Source organism: Felis catus, chromosome C1 (assembly GCF_018350175.1).
Source record: "Felis catus isolate Fca126 chromosome C1, F.catus_Fca126_mat1.0, whole genome shotgun sequence".
NCBI classification, from domain to species: domain Eukaryota; kingdom Metazoa; phylum Chordata; class Mammalia; order Carnivora; family Felidae; genus Felis; species Felis catus.
In genome coordinates this window covers 205,068,805-205,089,141 of record NC_058375.1, presented here as the reverse complement: position 1 = coordinate 205,089,141, position 20,337 = coordinate 205,068,805, and the positions used below count along the sequence as shown (strand labels likewise).

The window sequence follows — 20,337 nt, the reverse complement described above, 5'->3', positions numbered from 1 at the left end:
TCGTCCCTGGCTGCCGATACTGACATAGATTATTTTCATGTCTTCCGAACTGAAAAAAACTGACCTACGTCAAAAGCCCACGCGGACGGTCCGAGCGGACCCCGATTTCAGGAGTCTCAGGGCTGGTGGGAGCAGTCGCAGTCTGTGAATTCATGTGCACGCCTAACGCACACCATAAAGTCAGACTTGGCGCGTTGATTTTGTCTTCGAATGAAGGCTACGATTTTCCTCTTTGGAGCTAAGTGTTCGCGTAACGCTGAGCCAGTTCCCATTCAGTCTGTATCTATCTTGCCTGGTGTCCTAATTGGAATATTATGATCACATAAGAATGAATGCACTCAAATGTTAGCCTCAATTGGCTCTGATGGAGTCATGTAAATTCATACAATGAGGGGGCAGATGGTACTCTGGGAACATTTCTAAACAACTTGCGTGCAATTGTACGGTTCAATTCCAACCGTTTCAAAATGTTGCTCGTGAAGAACATTTAGACATCATTTGGTGCAAGAACAATGACAGCTTAAGGAAGGGGAAAAAGAAGGATGGCCTCTATGAATCTTCATGGGTGATGCCATTAAATGCTGCAAAGGGTCCTCCTGGAGCTGTGCTGGTTATTACATTGCTTTATCTTCTTTAATCTGCACTTTAGCTGAATAAATTACTTACCTTTTGCTAATTAGTTTTGGAACAGTGAACCACATCAATCAAATCCATCCACTTCATCAGGGAAGTTAGTATTTTAATAAAAGCAGGGTTTTCCTGTGCTGGGCCCCTGCCACGCTCCCCCTCCAAGGTTTTGTTTGTTTTATTGAATAGTCAAGGTGCCAGAGGGACACATGGGTCGGGAGGGCAGTGCTCGGGGCTCACGCTGTTCCTCAACAATGCCTGCTAATACCCTGATTCCGCCCCCCTTTTGATGGAGGGCTGGGGAGGGCTCAGCTCTGCCTCCCAGCTCCACCTGAAGGGGAGGCTTTCCTCTCCCTCCTGCAGATGAAAGGTCCCGGCTTCCTTCTGGAGCATTCACTAACAAACCCCTCCCCCACCCCACCCCACCCTGTTACAATCAGATTGCCCAAATCCCAGGAATTAGAAGATCTTCAGCAACAAAGGATTCCTTCTGCCATTCAGGTGATCGGCCTTGGATGTCAGTTTAGAGTTAGCACTTCTTTAGGCTGTGTGGTTTCCTCCAGCCTGGCCAACCCAACTTCAGTGGGCTTTTCTGGAACGCTGACGTACACTTTGTCCAACCCTGAGCCAAGGAAAAAGAGTCATCAGGTGACACAGATGGATCCTGACTTGGGCATTTCCGTTTCCAGTGTATCATGGAAAAGCTAATCAGGCTACCATTCGTCTTTGAACAGTAATTTCTTGTGTTTCTTTCCCAGCATTTTCTGGACTCCTGGAGGGTCCTCTCCGCCAAGGAACACTGCAAGTCAAGAAGTTTCTTTAAAACTACACCTTCCCCTCTAATTTACTTCCTCCTTCTATGTTTAGAAGTCTGAGGAGGGGGTGGGCGTGGCCACCTTATAATTAATGATCCCTGCCATTTTGCATTTCCTCTGGCTTTGCACATATTTAATGGAGGTGCTTGATGTAAAACAGATAACTGCACTCCTGGACAGCTGGGGGCCCTTGTTTCTATTGGGATATTTCAGGGTCTTTTTGACCGACTCGCTGGCCATTTAAAGTTGGTACCAAAGCTCTCCTCTGCTCTATGCATTGTTTTGCTTCTTTAAAGGAAAGACATTCAAATCAGTATTGGAAATCTTAAGTGGTTCGAGAGATATACTTGTAATTTTAGATCATGCTTTTAGGAACGCTGATAAGATACAATCGCACAGACTGGCAGGACCCTATCACACCCCCGGGACCTCGCCACGCGTTTCCCTGACATAAAATCTTGTTTTCATAGTCCCTGACCTAACACTTCTATTTCCTTTAAAAGGGGAAGGGGGCGGGGAGGGGCCGACTACATCTTCCATCCAGACGCTTGGTTTCGGGACGTTTCGACGTGTTGCGTTTCCTTGACGAAGCAATGGCTTTTCAAAGCGGTGGAATCCAACTTAAGTGGATATACTGATATAAAATACGGTATTCCTTACAATAACTCTCATCAGATATCTTGATATAACTTCATCTCCACTACGAGGGGCATGTGAAATAGTGAGCAGATCAGGGGAGACGCACTCCTGTCCTTGCTAAGAGGCTCGTGGGTGAATCACTTGCCCCGTGTGCTGTGGAACTGAGCGTGTCTGTCTGGCTGCCTACTTCCCTGGGGTTGTCGCGAAGATAGGATTCAAAAATAGACACGATGGCTCTTTAAAAAGTTGAAAGCAAAGTAAAAATGCAAGAATTCTACACGCTTGTGTAAGAATGAGTGACTGAGGTCTCTGTTTACCAAGCTGCTTCCTGCTTTGTAAACAGTTAGCGGAGGGGATGATAATGTGTCCGGAACACTCTGAAAAGTGAAATGCGGTGTACAAGTGGAAGGTGGTATTACTTGCAGGGAAATGACAACGCACAGAGAGACATCTGCAGGCCCTGAGGGCCCGATCGCAGAGCTGGATCCTGCACCGAGGACAATCAGGAGCTGATGGGGGACCGTGATGGGACTGTATCTCCGGTTGTCCAGTTCGGCCCCGTTAGGTTCTCTGCTGTTCTCTCTTTTACACGATCGTCCCACCCTTCTCTACTTGCTCAAAGTTCAGGGGTTCAGGGGTCCAGACTCTGATAGGACCACACTGCCGAGATGCTTTATGGCCTCAGTTTCCTCATTGTGAGAAATCTGGACTTAACTTGTCTGTAAAGTTCCTAGAAACTAGGAGATGATTATAAACTCCAGTGAACTCCAGTGAACTTTACATTTGGGACAGAAACACAAACGTACACATCTTATTCACTTATTTGACCTCATCGTCCCCCAAACTTTAGAAATCCGTTGTACCAACTGAGTTGAGCTTTTGATTCATTTCAGTGATATACACACATGCACATATATATACACACAGGCATGCATATATAACGTATCAAAATTATTGATTTAAGATTTATACATATTCAAGATTTCTGACTCCCAAGACTTTTGTAACACCCAAAGCTCATTTCTTTAGGACATTTAGAGCAGAATACCAAATGTGAGACCATACGCCATTTTTTGGAAAGAGATTTCGGCTACAAATGGAAACTTCTCATTTTTACTCTTTCAAGTTTTCTACAAACTCTTAAGGAACGTGATCAAGTAGAAAGCGCAAATATTTACCTTTTAAATTTTCATGAATAATTTAGGAGTTTGTAAGCAGCAGCTGAAACCAATAACCACAAAAGTATTGTTTTAAGAATATCGTATAATATGATAATGAGTTTTTTTCTGGTAGTGGTTTTTGTGGTTGTAGCAACAGGACTTACTATTACTTATCACATACTGAACATTATCGTCATTTGATTTATCCATAATTCACCCATGGAATTATGGGAATATGTATGGGAAAACTAGCCAATAAACTTATAATCTATCTTCAATAAGAGAAATTGATTCTGGAGATTTGAAATTATATTATAAAATACTTGCTTTATCACCTTAGTTTCTAACATTGTGGGTAAGAGCAGAGACTCTGGGGCACCTGTTTAGTACAGTTGGTTAAACGTCCAGCTCTTGATTTTGGTTCAGGTCATATTCTCACATTGGTGAAATCAAGTTCTGCTGAGGGCTCCACGGCCCTCAGCTTAAGATTGTCTCTCTCCCCTCCCCCACTAATGATTTCTCTCTCTCTCTCAAAAAAAAAAGGCAGAGACACAATCAGTTCTGATTGTGTTTGAAACCATTATTCACCAGCAAACTTTCCATAAACCTCGGTTTACTTGCCTGTGAAATGTGCACAGTATTTTTATTTGCCTGACTTATATATAGTATGGTAGCAAAGAACTTATCTTGTGGCTTACTACTTTTGAAAATAATTGTGTGTTTTTTTTTTTTAATTTTTAATAGACGGAGTAAATACAGTAAAGCTAAACAAGAAGCAGATGAAGAGAAACATTTGAATCAAGGTACAACAATTGGATTAAGAATACATTTTATTTTTAGACTCTGTCTCGTGTTTTCAGTTTAGAAATGCCTGCATTAAATTCATGTGGCTATCAGTATTATAGTTCTTTCATAGAATTATCTAAGTAATGTGCTTATTTCCCACTGAAATAAGTGATTTGGGATTGTTTCGAGGGAGGTTAAAGATGGGGGTTGGGGAAACTTCCTTTCGATTCTTCTTATTCCTTATTTTAGTGTCGACCCTGAAAAAGTATCGGTCTTGCTGGTCATTTGTGTAGCTGGGTGACAAGGCTTAACAGGTGACAGTTTTTCTCATCTGTGTAAGATACAGTTTTTGGAGAGGAAAAGAACAAGGAACGAACAGTAATTGCTCTACCCCCAACAATATGTGCTGTGGCATTCAGGACTACTAATATCTCTTTAGTGGGTTCTGCTTATTCGGGGGTCGAAGAATAAATTCAAAGGACTGGCCCTAGAATGACTTGACGAGGTAGAAGATTCTTAAGATCCAATAGAACGTTCTGAGATGATGGCGTTGTCCTCTACCTGCCCTGTCCAACACATTAGCCAGTAGCCACGTGCACTATTGAATACTTGAAAAGTAGCAAGTGTGAATGAGGAAGCACATTTTTAATTTCTTTGATTTTTAAGTAATTTACACGTAAATAGCAAGGTGTGGCTAATAAGTGCCCTATTGGACAGCAGCACAGGGAGGTGGAAGGAAGAGAGAAACTAGGGGTAGGAAGAATCATCTTGAGAAAGATTTTCTTGGCTACAGCGTATAAAGCAATAAAGGCTATGGAATGTCTGGCAACCTTCCATTTAGTCACCTTATTTTCTTTCTAAAACCATATTTTTAAAATTTGCATGTGGTATATATATTTTTAAAAACAAACGTGACTTTTTTTTTGTTTTTTAATTTAAATGAGATGATGAGGACAAGACTGATAGTTCCGGAAAATCAAGGAGATTAGGCCAACCAGTGCCCTACACCCTTTCTGTGCCCCAAAGCCCTAGGAGCTCCGGCAGGGAAAGGAGAGGTCCCAGTAATTACTGATGCTTCTTGTCCCAGCAGCCCTGGGGCATTCTGAATTTCGGCTGCGAGTTGTCTGTGGGGTTTGGCTGAATGCCACTTCCCGATATCCCAACCATTCACAACTAGGCTATAACATTTTCTCCAACTGCAGCTTTCGGATGACCTTCAGTGTCTTATAACACCTTCTTTCCAAAGCAGAATAAATGTGGAAGCCCAATACAGAATGTATATTCTCCAGTCAGCTAGCTAGCATTGTCCCTCTTATCTATTTTAACCTAGCTTTCATCTTCATTTGTTAATTATCGGTCACGTGCTTAATTGGTCCCGATATTGGGCACCGTGTAAACATGGCCGATTAAGAAAGGAAGTTCCCATTATCTTCCCTGAGCGAATATAGCTGCAGATGGTGGGTGGGACACGAGCAACCGACTTGCACAAAGGTATTCAGCTTAACACATTCCAAATTTTCTTGTCGAGACTCTCTTTTCCTCCATGGGATGGGTTGTTTTTAAAATTTCCTCCTTGAAGGGTGAAGACATTCCAGGAAGTCAGTAGAGCTGTGGCCTCTTAAGTAGCTAACAATTCTTTGTTTACCCACTAATGAAAACCAGAGCAAGAGTTTAAACATTTCTGTATGTCTATTGCTAAGTATGTTTGTCATGCTAAGAAAACTTCCTCTGCTAAATATTTTTAGACGTGGACGACTTAAGTTCGTTAGCGGTTTCTGAGAAGTAGTCTGCCAACCTGTCACGTGTTTATTACTTAGGTGTTAGAACTTACGTGGACCCCTTTACCTATGAAGATCCCAACCAAGCAGTTCGAGAATTTGCCAAAGAGATCGACGCATCCTGCATTAAGATTGAAAAAGTCATAGGAGTTGGTAGGTGTTTGAGTGTCTCTCCAACAAGCAAGCCTATTTTCTTTGTGGACATTAAATATTCCTATGCGGATTATACAAACGTGTACGAACATATCGCGTGTACAGGTATATATGTGAATATCTGCGTACGTGAAATTCCCTTGATCTATGTAAAACATTAGCAGAGTGCCTGGCATGTAGGTAGCACGCAACAAATGTTAGCTCTTACTTTCATCTTGAATGTGTTTCTGGCCCATCGTTGATTCGTTTTCTCTCCCAAAGGTGAATTTGGTGAAGTATGCAGTGGGCGTCTCAAAGTGCCTGGCAAGAGAGAGATCTGTGTGGCCATCAAGACCCTGAAAGCTGGTTATACAGATAAACAGAGGAGAGACTTCCTGAGTGAGGCCAGCATCATGGGACAGTTTGACCACCCGAACATAATTCACTTGGAAGGCGTCGTCACCAAATGTACGTGGGGCGCTCCTTTTACAAAGCCAAGTTAGAAGTTCCTGGCAAATTAAACACACATTTTCTTTCCAGGGAAATGACAGATGGAGCAGACCCACTGATTGCTAATGGGAGGAAATCAGTGCAGGACAAGTCATTAATCTTGCAGTCAGCTCTCAATGGGTCTATGGTTTAGGCTGATACCCTATTTCCAAGGCAGCTTGTGTGAGATTTTAGGGAAATTAATATTGCAGATTTTTGGTATGCCTCGCCATCTTTCAAACCTTTGCTAGACCAAACTGATTGTCACAGGGTAGGCGCAAGCAGATGGCAAGCAAAATAAAATTTAAGTACTTTTCGTATGAAACACAACAAAAGCTCGCCACGCCTCGTGCTCGAACCTTCAGCTCCAGATGCAGGGAGTGAATCTTGGAAGTCTGTTTACCGTAACACCTGGTTGAACCTTCCTTTTTTAGCCCATTAGCATTCGCGGAGCCTGCGAACCACGCTTCAGTTAAAATACGACACAGCTCAGCAGATGCATTTTGTGAAGCAAACCCTGAATACATCTGTAAGGCTGGCTAGGACCCATTTTTAAGGCACCACATGGACAGTGAGCTGAAGCGGTTACTACTGAAGGGTGGCTCTGTTCCAGGAGCCGCAGTACCTACTACGTCACTACCCGGCAAAGATCTTATAAGCCCCGGGGCCGCGTCTGCAGGAAGGCCGAGGTTCCTCACACTTGATTCAAGGTGCCTGTGAAAAGCACCCTCAGTGAACACGTGCAGAGTGGGTAAAAGGGAGCCGTGGGGAGAGAAGAGTAGGTTAAAAGAGTAAAACTTTGGCCATTAGCTCTGGGGTAGAGCAGAAAGTAAGACCCAAGAGCACATCATCTTTTAAGAAGAGACAATAAGGAGGTTCCTGAAAAGTGAGAGAAAGTGTGCCTTCATTCAGAGGTCCTCCTCAAGCTTAAACGTCCATCAGAATTCTGGAAAACGTGTTCAAACAGTTTCCTGGAGCAGGTTTTATTCCTCAGGTGGGGTGGGGCCCATGCGTTCACATTTCTAAAGATCTGGAAGGTGAGGCAAAGGCTTCAGGGCACCGGACTTGGAGACTCCCGTGTCCACGCCACTGCTAGGAAAGCATGTGGTCGTGAGCAGTTAGTTGCTCAGGATTTCAGTTTCGTCATCTACAAAATAGAGATGAAAATAGCACTTGCCCAAGAAGGTTATTTTGGATGAAAGACTTCCCGTGTTTAGCATAATGCTTGGCGAATTTAAACAACAGAAAACTTCCCTCAGTGTTAAATGGTAACGCTATGTCTTAAGAAGTACACCTTTCCCCATCATCAGAATCCCTCAAAAACGGAACCTTGGTGCTAAGGGTATATGATTTCCCACCTAAGGCGAAGGCTATGATTAGCACAGAATACCTCTCTTTGCTTTTTAAGATTAGTTTTGCAGACAGGATATTTTTCTCTTGCCCGTTGGCCTTCGGAGCTGCCCAGAGCCCTTCACTACCTTAATTGAAAGATAACATTCTGTTTAAATACTTCTGCAGGGGTCCAGTTTCTCAAAAGGAGGCTCTGTTCAGCTTGGGGTGTTTTTTCCTGCTGCAGACAGTGATTTTCGTAGCACCTCTGCAGAAGAGAGAAGAACCAGGGGATCTCTGTATTAAAGTCCCACCGCGCCTCTAAAACCCATAGCTATTACAGCTGTAACTGTTATAAACGACTGGATGCATTTGCATAATGCAGTTGTCACTGAGTTAAAAATGATTTAAAATTTCCACCAGAGGAATTGGCCCCTTCCCCCACTCCACCCCCCCACCCCCACCCCCATGTCCCTGCCTGTTTCAGGGGAGGAACCACCTTCCCTCCGTGAGCCCAGCTGAGCCCCATTTTATAAGCCCCTCTGCTTACGGAGACATTCGTCTTTATTTCTCTTGGAGAGCTCATAAAGATTCTGACAAATGGATACTTTTAATAAACAGAAGAAGGAATGTAGAAAAATCGTGAAGACCTGCCAACAGTCAGAGGAGGGAGGCGCGAGGGCACAAAGGTGATGTGGGAGCGTGTGAATTCGTTACCAGCAGTTACTTGAAGAACTCTTTAAACTGATGGGGAGATGATACATTCCCTCCACCACCCCTCCCCCCGCAACTCTCTTCTGGGGCTTCTACTCTCTTGTCCACACCTCCAGAGGGATCTGGTGAGGTAGAAGTAGGTGTTAATGCAGGAGAGTCCATCTCACTCATTGGTTGACGAAGTATCTTTTGATTGAGTTGGGTTCATTACAACTCACTTGGATGCATTTGGTCTGTCCGTGGCCGCAGATGTAGAGGGTAAATGAATCTAAGACAGAGAGCTTCGGGGCACCTGGGTGGCTCAGTGGGTTAAGCATCGACTCTTGATTTCGGCTCAGGTCATGACCTCAGGGTTGGTGGGATCGAGTCCCCCACCGGGCTCAAGCACCGAGCCTGCCTAGGAGTCTCTCTCTCTCTGCCTCTCCCCACACCCTCCGTACTTTCTCTCTCTCTCTCTCTCTCTCTCTCTCTCTCTGTCAGAATAAATTAATAAAATTAACTTATTACAAATGTATTTAATAATTTATAAAATAAGTAAAGCAAAGAGCTTCCTATTTATTATATTGAGGGAGGACAGAAAAGGGTTCAGAGACGACTCCCTCCAGCTGAGGGGAAAGACCGGAAGTGGTTTTCCTCACCCTTTGATCGAAGCCACGACTTCCCCTTTTTCTGCCGGCTTTCTTTCATTCATCACTGAAAATAAACTCTCCGTGGTATCATTTCCTCATCCAAAAGTTTTACCTCGGAAAGATTGCTTAGACATGATACCAAAAACACAATAAAAAAAAAAATGATTGGGGTTCCTGGATGGCTCATTTTCATCTCAGGTCATGATCTCAGGGTTGGTGAGTTTGAGCCTCCCGTCAGGCTCTATCCTGTCTGTGAGGGGCCTGCTTGGGATTCTCTGTCTCCCTCTCACCCCGCCCCTCCTCCCTTCTCTCTCTTATAAGTTTAATAAGTAAATAAACTTTAAGGTAAAGACATTAAAAATAAACAAGTGATTTTAAAAAATGATAACTTGGACTGTTTTGAGGTTGAAAATTTCTGTTCTTCCTAATTGTTGCCTCTGAAATAAAGACATTTCCCCCCTCCGTACATCAGAACAGAGTCTATTCTGGGTGGGAAAGGTATTAAGTTAGGATGGTTACAGGAACTTTCCAGCAGTGACCTACCCCAGTCCATTTTCCCTGACTGAATGTCTAAGTCCAAACCGTCCACAAGTATAGCAATGAAAGTGAATATTTTTGATTTATCAAACGAGCATTTTATTTTCCTCCCGGGGCATCTTTTATGTTCTCTTTGCTTTAACCTTTCCCTTAGTACAATATTGAGGATTTACGTCCCCACCCCAATTCCCTCCCACAAACACTATTTAAAAAGAAGGAGTTTCAGATCTTGAGTCAATTGCCAGCCACGAAGAAACTAAAGAACGATTCCTATTTCCTAAGTTCCTCAGAAAGAAAACTAAAGTAAAATAGAAGTATTGTTCCCCCCCCACTTCTCCCAAACCTTAAATTCATTTTATTCTCTTTGCTAAAAACACACACACACACACACACACACACACACACACAAACAGGTGAAGGGGGAGCAAGGATATCCTAGTGCTGAATTAACTTGTCTCAGTTGAAATAATTTCCTGCAACTTTTCTCTGATTTTTGTTTTTTTTTGTTGTTGTTGCTGTTGTCGCTGCTGCTGAAGTTGTCCGCTTAAAGGACCAAATAGGATAACTTTTTTTATAGATAGGAAAGGGAAAAGAAAGGAGATATCTCCCGATCTGAGTAAGGTGGCGTGGGGGGGCGGGGGAGGGGAGGAGAGGGGTTAATATTGTGCATGCTTGAGCTTTAAGATGTGTCTGAGTAATGAAGTATCCTGCGTAGTTACTGCTCTTAGAAACTTGAGTTTCTCTAAATAAGTAAAAAAGTTTCTCTGTCCATTGATTCCTTTAGCATCACACAAGTGGCTCTTCTGGGGACAAAATAAATTAATTATCCTAAAGATTTTTTCGCCTTTAAACAGGCCGGCCCATTTATCTTCCTCCCCTTTTGCTTGAGAGAGCAATTATCCATTCATGTGCTCCCTGGATACCGGAGGCCACTTTAGTTAAAGACCTTGTCAACAGGCCACCCAAAGGGTTAACCTTCCAGATGGAATTTAAACCTACCCGTCCTTTTAATATTTCATTCCTAGCTCCCCACAGCTGAGGCATAAGCTTGGCTTGTTTTAATTAAATTAGATCGCACAAGACAGGTGTCTTGGCAGTAAAATTGTGCACAGCCCATTTTTATCTCATTAACTGCAGTGCTCATCAAGGGTTTGTGTTTTTCTTTCTGAAAACTCTAGGTAAACCAGTAATGATCATAACAGAGTACATGGAGAATGGCTCCTTGGATGCATTCCTCAGGGTACGTGACTACTTTATATTAAACCCAAGAATGTCGGTATTTAGAAAACTCTAACAGACTCCTTGCGTCCATTCTGTTTAGTTGTATTCATGGAATTTTTTAACGGGGCAAGGGAAGAAGAGGAGAAATAGAGAATGATGTGATTTTTAAAGGCTATTAAATAATCCATGTTCAATGAGGGTGGTATTTGATTTATTCTTGCCTTGTGGGGCTATGTGAGCCGTAGATTCATTACAGTTGGATAATTTCCATCCACCACAGGAAGCAAACCCAGTTCTTAGGATACACTCTACTAGTGAATTAGTGACTTCGGTCAGAAAGGTCCGGAAATAGTGTGGCATTTCGTTGCAGGCTTGATACAGAAATCAAAAAAGATCTAAGTAATAGTAAATGCTTTGGTGAAAATTAATTTGGCCTAATGCTAATGAGATTTTTCCTTATTCCTTTCCTATGCAGAAGAATGATGGCAGATTTACTGTCATTCAGCTGGTGGGCATGCTTCGTGGCATTGGGTCCGGGATGAAGTATTTATCGGATATGAGCTATGTGCATCGAGATCTGGCTGCACGGAATATTCTGGTAAATAGCAACTTGGTCTGCAAAGTGTCTGATTTTGGCATGTCCCGAGTACTTGAGGATGATCCGGAAGCAGCTTACACCACCAGGGTAAGGAGGATTTGCGACCTCTGGGTTTTGACTCTGATGAAACTGTCCCTCTTTTCTCACTTTGATGTTTAAGCCCTTTGTGATTTTGTAAGTTTCCTCATCCTTCCGAGCCTCTTCATATCCAGGCATTCATTTTCAAGTTGTATTTCTGAGAGGGATTTTGAAATGGCCTTAAGATGTGTGACTGCTTTAAAAACTGCAAACTAGAGCTTTGAGTAATTATTGTATTTATTACACTTAATTTTTCTTCTTTTCCTTCCTTCCTTCCCTCCTTCCCTCCTTCCTTCCTTCCTTCCTTCCTTCCTTCCTTCCTTCCTTCCTTCCTGTTTTAGATTTTCCATTTGATTCTTTTCTATTATTAAAAAGTCTTCTTATTTTAAACAAGGTAGAGCAATGTTTCTAGTTGGTTGGCCACTGAGTCTGAGGATGTGTATACAGGATTTATAAATCATTTACACTGTGCAAGGAGTTTTCAACTTTAATGGCCTTTGTTTTACTCCTGGTAGATAGGCCGGATTAGGGCACAGTTAAGAGTTATCAGTATGCAGTTAATGGCTATCCTGTCTTAGCTGGACAATCTGAATATAAGATACTAATGGAATAAACAGAATCCTAAAAGTGTTTGGCCATTAGGGCTGGGCACTGCTGAAATCAACGGAAAGCAGACATTTTCCTCCTTTGATGCTCACTTTGCATTTACAATCCTAAGCATTGTTTTTGTTTATTTGGTGGGTGGGTGGGTGGGTGGGTTTCTTTTCTTTCCCTGGTAGTGTTCTATGGCCGTGGCTCTAGCTTTGAATCTTAAACATATATCCACTTTTGAATTCTAAGTCCATTCATGTAAGAAAGAATGCATCTTTGTGAATACTGAAGATCTTGTATTTTTACCAGTTATTTGGAGAGGAAGATTAAAGGAGGCTTTGAGAATGATACATTTACGTAGATTAAACCTTAGCCAACTAGTTAAGGAAGGTGGAAGGCAGCGCAAGTGTCCTTCTGTATAGAACAAGTAGAAATGTAACACGCTGGGTTTTCAGTGTTTCAGTCACACTGCAGTGAATCAGTGTAATTTCTAGGACTGTTTAGTGTCTTGTTTAGCAGCCTCAGTAAAGCAAGCTTTCAAATGATATTCTCTGGAAACGCTGGAGTCTCAAGTTAAGTTGTATTAATTTCCCCAGATGGAACCTGAGGAAATTTGAAACTTGATTCAAAACCCCTTTCACCTAAGTGTAATAACCAAACAATAGACATTTGGGGCAAAGAAAAAAAAAATCAAGCACCGATTTTAAACTTTTTCTGGGTAATAGTCAGTTCCTTTGCCACGTTTGCAGGTGCCCTCCCTCCATTAAAGTCAGTAATGACATTAGCATCTGCTACTTGTCTTCCTCTAAGAGCCTGCGTCATGTGTTATCTTCTAACCATGTTAAGCATCTTTCTCATGCTATGTAAAAGTAGGATGGCAGTGTAGAGGATAGAAAATTTCATATTTAACTTCCTTAGTTCACGACTCCAGAAGCAATATTAAATATCGCCATTGTGCTGCTGGGTGAGAGAATTCAGCAAGAAGTCAAAGTGAGCGTCAGCTACGCATCCACTGATACACCGTCATAACATATGCATGTTGTAAATCCTGCGATTTCCTTTCTCCTACAATATCGCCTGAAGCAGAACTCAAATAGGTAGGCTCTTTAAAAAATAATTAAACAGACTACTTGTTCACTTCCCTGTGACCAAAGAAAACACATGAGAAGTGTCCCAACTTAGAAGACTAGTTAAAATAAACAAGTCTCTTATTATTGTTTGGAGAGCTATCTCAGGAATGCTGTTGTCCTGCTTGGCAAACAGTAAGAACATTCAGGGACTAAAATGGCACATCGGTGATGTACTTAGGGAATAACTTATGGCTCGAATGTTCACAGGGTGGCAAGATTCCTATCCGGTGGACCGCGCCAGAAGCAATTGCCTATCGTAAATTCACATCAGCGAGTGATGTATGGAGCTATGGAATCGTTATGTGGGAAGTTATGTCATATGGAGAGAGACCCTACTGGGATATGTCCAATCAAGACGTGAGTCTTTATGTTCTGAAATATATGTCTCTGCATTGAGATTCAGGAAGGATCGCATCAGTGTATGATGGAGTAGGCTTGAGCTTGAAACTCAAGATTCTCAATACAAATGTGTGTAATAATCTCGTGAAACCTCACAGTCGTGGATTTCAAGGACCAAAATTACGTCGCCTAAATGGGGGTAGCATGAGAGACCAACTCAGTAGATTTATATTTTTATCTATAAATTTATAGATTTATAGTCGATAGATTTATCTTCTGCGTGATTAATGCTCCAATCCACAGTGGCATACAATTCAACTTTGATTTCTAGGAAAATACAAGGATATATGAAAAACGCAAATTTCACACGTGAAAAAATGGACACCAAGGGTTTATCTGAAGAGAACTAGTGAATATTTTAGAGCTGGCATAGTTGTAATTAGAGCTTGCCCCTTGAGGACTCTAAAATAAAGCTCCACTAAATGACCCTTTGTAAATTATGCACATCCCTTTAAATGTACCATCTGGACTACTTCGTAAGGGAGTATCCACAATGCCTGCAATTTCAGAAAAGCATTCAATAATGACACTAATAAGATTCCAGGGTAATAGAATTTAATTACAAACATCTCCAGTGAAAAAGAAGGAAAAACACAGAAAAACAAAAAACTTGGACCAAGGGGTCTTCCCAGAACACTTGTTAGTTGTATGTGTGAAGTAAAATATTAGCACACAGGGCTTCCAAAGGCGTGGCCTTCAATTTCTCAGTAAAAATTACAGCTTAGAAAAAAAATCTCCTTTTCAAAAATTTTCTCTGATGTGGAATGCTACCTGACCATCTGCTTTGTCCTGAAACAGCAAGAGGTTGCACAGCCTTGGCTATTAGATGAAGAACTCGAGAAATCGGATGCTGGTTGCCTTACCAATAAAATAATGTTCAGAGCGATAGAGAAACTAATGCACTCCACGGCGAGGGGCGCAAAAAAGAATTCGCTAGCCAGATTAAGAGGAATGATGGTGTTGACATTGTGTTATCTGTTAAGTTATACAGAAAAGTTCATAGCGGATAGGAAGAAGACCAGCAGCTAGCGTAACTAGTAGGTAATTGCAGGCTGGAAAAAAAACTATAGAAGTGAGGGGTGTGTAATGCGTTGTTTGATGTGATGGTGCTACAGACACCTTCCAGTACCTACCTTGTAACAACATTTGTTTTCGGATAAGAGACTTGACGGAGGGGCGCCTGGGTGGCGCAGTCGGTTAAGCGTCCGACTTCAGCCAGGTCACGATCTCGCGGTCCGGGAGTTCGAGCCCCGCGTCGGGCTCTGGGCTGATGGCTCGGAGCCTGGAGCCTGTTTCCGATTCTGTGTCTCCCTCTCTCTCTGCCCCTCCCCCGTTCATGCTCTGTCTCTCTCTGTCCCAAAAATAAATAAACGTTGAAAAAAAAATTAAAAAGAAAAAAAAAAAGAAAAAAAAAAAGAGACTTGATGGAAGGACAAAAACAACCTAAATGAGCAAGTAATGCATACCTTGACTCCTTTAACGATGTGATACTTAAACTCTCTTTCAGTTGGCGGTCGTGACCAAATGCTCAGAAGAGCAGCGACTCTCAAGATCCTGTCCGTTTCCCTGCCCTGAGTATTTTCAGACCCATGGTTTTGGCAGTTTCTATATTACGTTAAAACAATTTTTATTGTTTTAAACTTTCCAGTTGTCTGGTTTTCTCCGTGAGGAGCATTTGAAGCCATTTCTCTCCCACAGATCATGTCGATCTGTCGTTCCCGCGTGTTTGTCTCCGTTGGGTTCTGTGTAGGACAGGAATCAATAGGAAATGTAACTGGGAAATCACTTTCATGAGTAGAATTCATTTGGCATATGGTGAATGGACTCAAAATAACTGTCGCAAATATGGCAAACTTACCAAGTTTTTTGTTTGTTTTACTCTTCAGCCCCCCAAAAGCATTCAGCAGTAAACTGAGAAAATATGCTTTGTTAACCCACAAGCCATCTTCCAAGCTGGCAGTGGAGAGGAAGCTAATGAAAGAGTATTAAGCAGTCTGAGGGTTCGTAACAAATTGTGTTATCCTGGCGTTAGCCCAATATTTCTCTCATTCTCATCAATTCAATGTAAAATGTTGTCATCAAGTCTAGAGTCAACACCATGCACCTGGGAAGATAAAAGAAAGTCAGAAGATCAAACTGACTTCATGTAATTGCCAGAAATAAAGAGACCAATGTTTAGTGAGATCGCGTGTAGAAGTCTACTTCTAGAAGGAGTAGTAAATAATACGAATACAACAGGATGTTGGCAAAAATACACGGGAGAAAAAGGATCAGGGGGCTTAATAAATCACAAGAGGACTGTCAAACTGTGTGCCAGCTGAAAAGACAATAATCATACTGATACATAGAAACTGGACCCAGCTGAATTAACTGTTTGCTGGAAGGCCAGTTGTTGAACAGGAAATATAAACCCCACTGCGGGGTGAATCCAGCGTGGCCACTGAGATGGCTAGAGCTCTGGTTGTTTCATTAGCAGCTACCCATTTTGATAGAAACCAAACGAAACTGATTTAAAATGAATAAAACTTTTTAAAAAAATCTCCAGACCAAAAAAAAAAAAAAAAAAAAGGACTTAGAATTTCATCGGATTCCCATAAATGACGCTAATGTGTAGCCAAGAAATTATGAAATACTCCCCCTCCTTAAATTTGGCATGAGTCCTACGATATTACATTACTGGGATTCATACCCTAAAGATGGGGGGCTTTGCAAAAGGCCAATAAGAAAACTACTGTAATACCTGTGAAGACAGATGCAAAAATTTTGAATTAGAAGAAAGACTGTTAGAGAGTTAACTCACGTCTTATTAAGCAGGGAGAACTCTGGGCAATGAGACAACCGTCTACCATTATAACTTCTTTCCTTAGATGTGGAGAGGTCCCCTTCAGAATGTGAATGCTCGAAAAGAATTTTTTTCTTTTTTAATTTTCTTTGCTACTACTTTTTTTTTTTTAATCCACTTACTAACACCTTTTAACAGGGCCAACTGTCAGACAACTGAGACCCAAGAGTGTGATGTAGCGTTGGTATATTGGTGTATTTTGGTCTTCCAAAAGGAAAAATGGTTGGCCATGTGGAGGGTTTGAGGAGAGTGCTATTTTAGAGAGAGGGAGTGTCTTCTGGATTGGGAGGTCTGGAAGGAGGGCTCCTGTACTGACCCATGAGCTGTCTGTGCAAGAGGATACAGACTTAAAAGGATACAACGAGACGTTCATCTTGGACGCAACTATGAATGCTTCTGAAGGAAGATCTGTAATGCGAGGCTAGAGTGTCTTTTTTTTTTTTTAATTTTTTTTTTCAACGTTTATTTATTTTTGGGACAGAGAGAGACAGAGCATGAACGGGGGAGGGGCAGAGAGAGAGGGAGACACAGAATCGGAAACAGGCTCCAGGCTCCGAGCCATCAGCCCAGAGCCCGACGCGGGGCTCAAACTCCTGGACCGCGAGATCGTGACCTGGCTGAAGTCGGACGCTTAACCGACTGCGCCACCCAGGCGCCCCTAGAGTGTCTTTTGTTACGAGGGCTCAGAGCATGCTGGATAGCAGGAGGAGGAGGGCGGTCACCATGTGATCTCCGAGAGCCAGCCCAACACCAGGCTGTTGATCTGATTGTGTTCTAACCACTTCGGAACACTGATGCGTTCTTCACTTTAGAATTTCAGATTGGCATTGCCTGTCATCTGAGAGCAGCTCATAGCAACAGCTGGCTTCCCTGTCCCGTTGCCAGCAACACGCAGGTCCAGCTTTGGCTTCTGCGAAGAAATTGGTGCTGTTCCCCTGCTCGAGCTTGCCGGCAGCTGAACGTCCAGGGGAACTTGCGGGTCAGGAGGATGGACCTCTGACAGCAGCTTCCCCTGGCCGCTTAATACATAGCGTTCTGTTTTCTCTGATAGGTGATTAAAGCCATCGAGGAAGGCTACCGGCTACCTCCTCCAATGGACTGCCCCATTGCACTCCATCAACTGATGCTAGACTGCTGGCAGAAGGAGAGAAGTGATAGGCCGAAATTTGGGCAGATTGTCAACATGTTGGACAAACTCATCCGCAACCCCAACAGCTTGAAGAGGACGGGGACCGAGAGCTCCAGGTCGGCCATGCCTTCTTAATAGTGATGCATGAAATGATACATTAGAGGTGGCAGGCGAGCGGTGGCTCACTTTTAATTCCTGCCTTTTAGTCAGAGGCCACTGCACAGCTCTCTGCAGCCTGGGTGGCTTCTGTCTCAGTTAATGGAGTATTTATGGTGGTTTTGTTCACTATTTCGTAGAGCCTAACACCTGTCGGGCCTCAAAAAGTAGTACGAAAACAAACATAAAAAAAAAAATTAAAAAACCCAGCAACAAATAGCTAAAGTGCTTACTTTATTATGCTGGACCTGAACATTTAGGAAGAAAGATAAAATGTACTTTGGGAAGACATTCAGGTCACTAGATGCTATACTTGGGGAAGGGAAAGGAACGCTGGATTAGTAAAAAATGAGGAGTAGAGGACAGCTTTTCATGCACTGTTTTTAAATTTTTTGTTTAACATTTATTTATTTTTGAGAGACAGAGAGAGATAGAGCATGAGCGGGGGAGGGGCAGAGAGAGAGAAGGAGACACAGAATCTGAAGCAGGCTCCAGGCTCCGAGCTGTCAGCACAGAACCCGATATGGGGCTCGAACCCACAAACTGGGGGATCGTGACCTGAGCCGAAGTCGGATGCTCAACCGACTGAGCCACCCAGGCGCCCCTCTTCAGGCACTGTTTTAGGTTGACTTCTAAAGGGTTATAGGCGCCTACAAGCTTACAAAGCACAAAATTCATTCGGTTTCAGTTCCTAACATCTCTCTTTACTGAGTCTTTCAAGAGTAGAAGGAAGCAGGACCAAAATAGAAACTGATCAAGTTGCAAAGCATATGGCTGAATGTTTGAGAAGGGTTTTAAAAATGAATATAATTGAACCATCTGTAAAATAGGTAGTTGTTTCATTGGAAAGGGCAAAAGGAAGAAGCGTGATCAGTCCAGAAAGAAGATCCCAGATACTCCCGTGTGCTCTTAATTCAATAGGAACTTTTCAACCTGGTGTAAGATTCCGGATACCTTGATACCGGTCCCACCCCAAAGAGTATAGACCGCCCCTGGTAGTTAAATGATTTAAATGAAGACTAGCATAAGATAATCAGCTGCTTCGAGCCTGCAAGAAGTAAGGTATCTACTCACCTCCAAATCTGCAATTCTCCAAGGGTCCTCTTTCATCATGACGCAGAGTTAAAAATTGGAGGATTTTTTTTTCCCCCCACGATGTCCAAGACCTTCCAGTCTCGGTCAGTGCAGGGAGCTCCCCCTCCAGTCTTCTGCAGACTTAGCCTAATGGTTGCGGAAGAGAAGGTATATACGCTGATTATTTCAGTGCACGAAGAATCTGGAACAAGCAGCAGAGACACCCTCTGTTCTCTTCTGGGCTTTCAGATCCCTTGGCATTTGCCACAGCCCAAGAGCTTAACGATCAAGCTCTTCTGAAAGAACACTTGGGATGGGCTAAGTTCACATCTTATTTCTGCCACTTGATAGCCAAGTGACCTAAAAAAAAAAATTTTTTTTTTCCCTTAGCATCTCCAGGCTACTTTTTGTTCTTTAATTCTCCGATATCCAGTTCAATTCTGGCCTCTTCTATTCCAAGGTGAATTTCCTCCAGCTTTTAGGTCTCCAGCTCCGGATCCCATGAATTTTGTCTGAAGGTCCTAAGGCTGGTTCATTGGTATTTGGTGCTTCCCCTGCTGGTATAAACTCTTCAGCCACTGATATTGCATCATGTGTGCTTCGTACAATTATGCAGAACAAATTGAGAACAAACTGAGTTATTGGATATACTTTTTAGAATTCTAAATTCTTCTCGCTGATGGTACTTCGGTAGCTTTGATGCTGATTACTGCTTGCTGATAATGGGATGTAGTATAACATTGTATGTGATTCAGCACAAAATTAGGCAGATGTCATGGTGTTCCACGGAGAGCACAAAGACTTCCAGAGCAAGCTTGCAAATAATCCTTGGAGTTCATTGATAGTGAATGAGGTTATTTTCATCCTAAGGTCATTTTGACCTTGTCGGGTACCTAGAGCCTACATGTTGCCCTATTCATGCTCTTGGCTTAAAGTTAGAAATGCAAACTATTGGTCTTGTCTAATGATGAATATTATTGATAAACATGAACACTAATGTCTAAAATTCTATGTGATGTTACTTGTTATTGGGGGAAGAGCTAAATCTTGATTATTCTTGTCATAAAAATTCACACAATTTTACTCAGAAAATTGGACTTAATTGAAATAACGGACATAAAAATTCACAGTGGCAAGCTACGATTTGGACACAAAACTGATTGATAAAACAAGTCTTGTTTGAAATAGTTACATAAGAAAGAATTTGTGCAAACCAAAATAACAGGTGAAAATTATAAAATAAACAATGGAATTAGATTAATTTTGCCATGCAGAGAATTAATCAAGGCATTATACCGACTTAATTTTGTTTTCACAAGAGAATATATTCTTTTTGGCTAAAAATTCAGTAATGATGATATTCCTATTTAAACATTTCTATTTAAGCAGCGCAGCCTCAGGAGGAAAACTAGGTCAGAATGTGAAGATCAACCCCATTCTATAATGTCTAGGGAAACAGGAGCTCCAGGAAATATAATAAACAA

General features: G+C 42.3%; 1 protein-coding gene across 5 annotated transcripts in view; it reads left to right on the top strand.

Moving 5' to 3' along the window:
* The window catches only part of EPHA4 (EPH receptor A4), a 153,036-nt gene that overhangs the window by 123,497 nt on the left and 9,202 nt on the right, over positions 1-20,337 (top strand). For all 5 annotated transcript variants that reach the window (XM_019838727.2, XM_019838728.2, XR_006583561.1 and 2 more), the window contains 7 exons: positions 3,986-4,044; positions 5,845-5,958; positions 6,220-6,405; positions 10,814-10,875; positions 11,332-11,541; positions 13,461-13,610; positions 17,546-17,739. In XM_019838727.2, the coding sequence (XP_019694286.1) occupies positions 3,986-4,044; positions 5,845-5,958; positions 6,220-6,405; positions 10,814-10,875; positions 11,332-11,541; positions 13,461-13,610; positions 17,546-17,739 (975 nt within the window). The remainder of the gene's footprint in view (positions 1-3,985; positions 4,045-5,844; positions 5,959-6,219; positions 6,406-10,813; positions 10,876-11,331; positions 11,542-13,460; positions 13,611-17,545; positions 17,740-20,337) is intronic.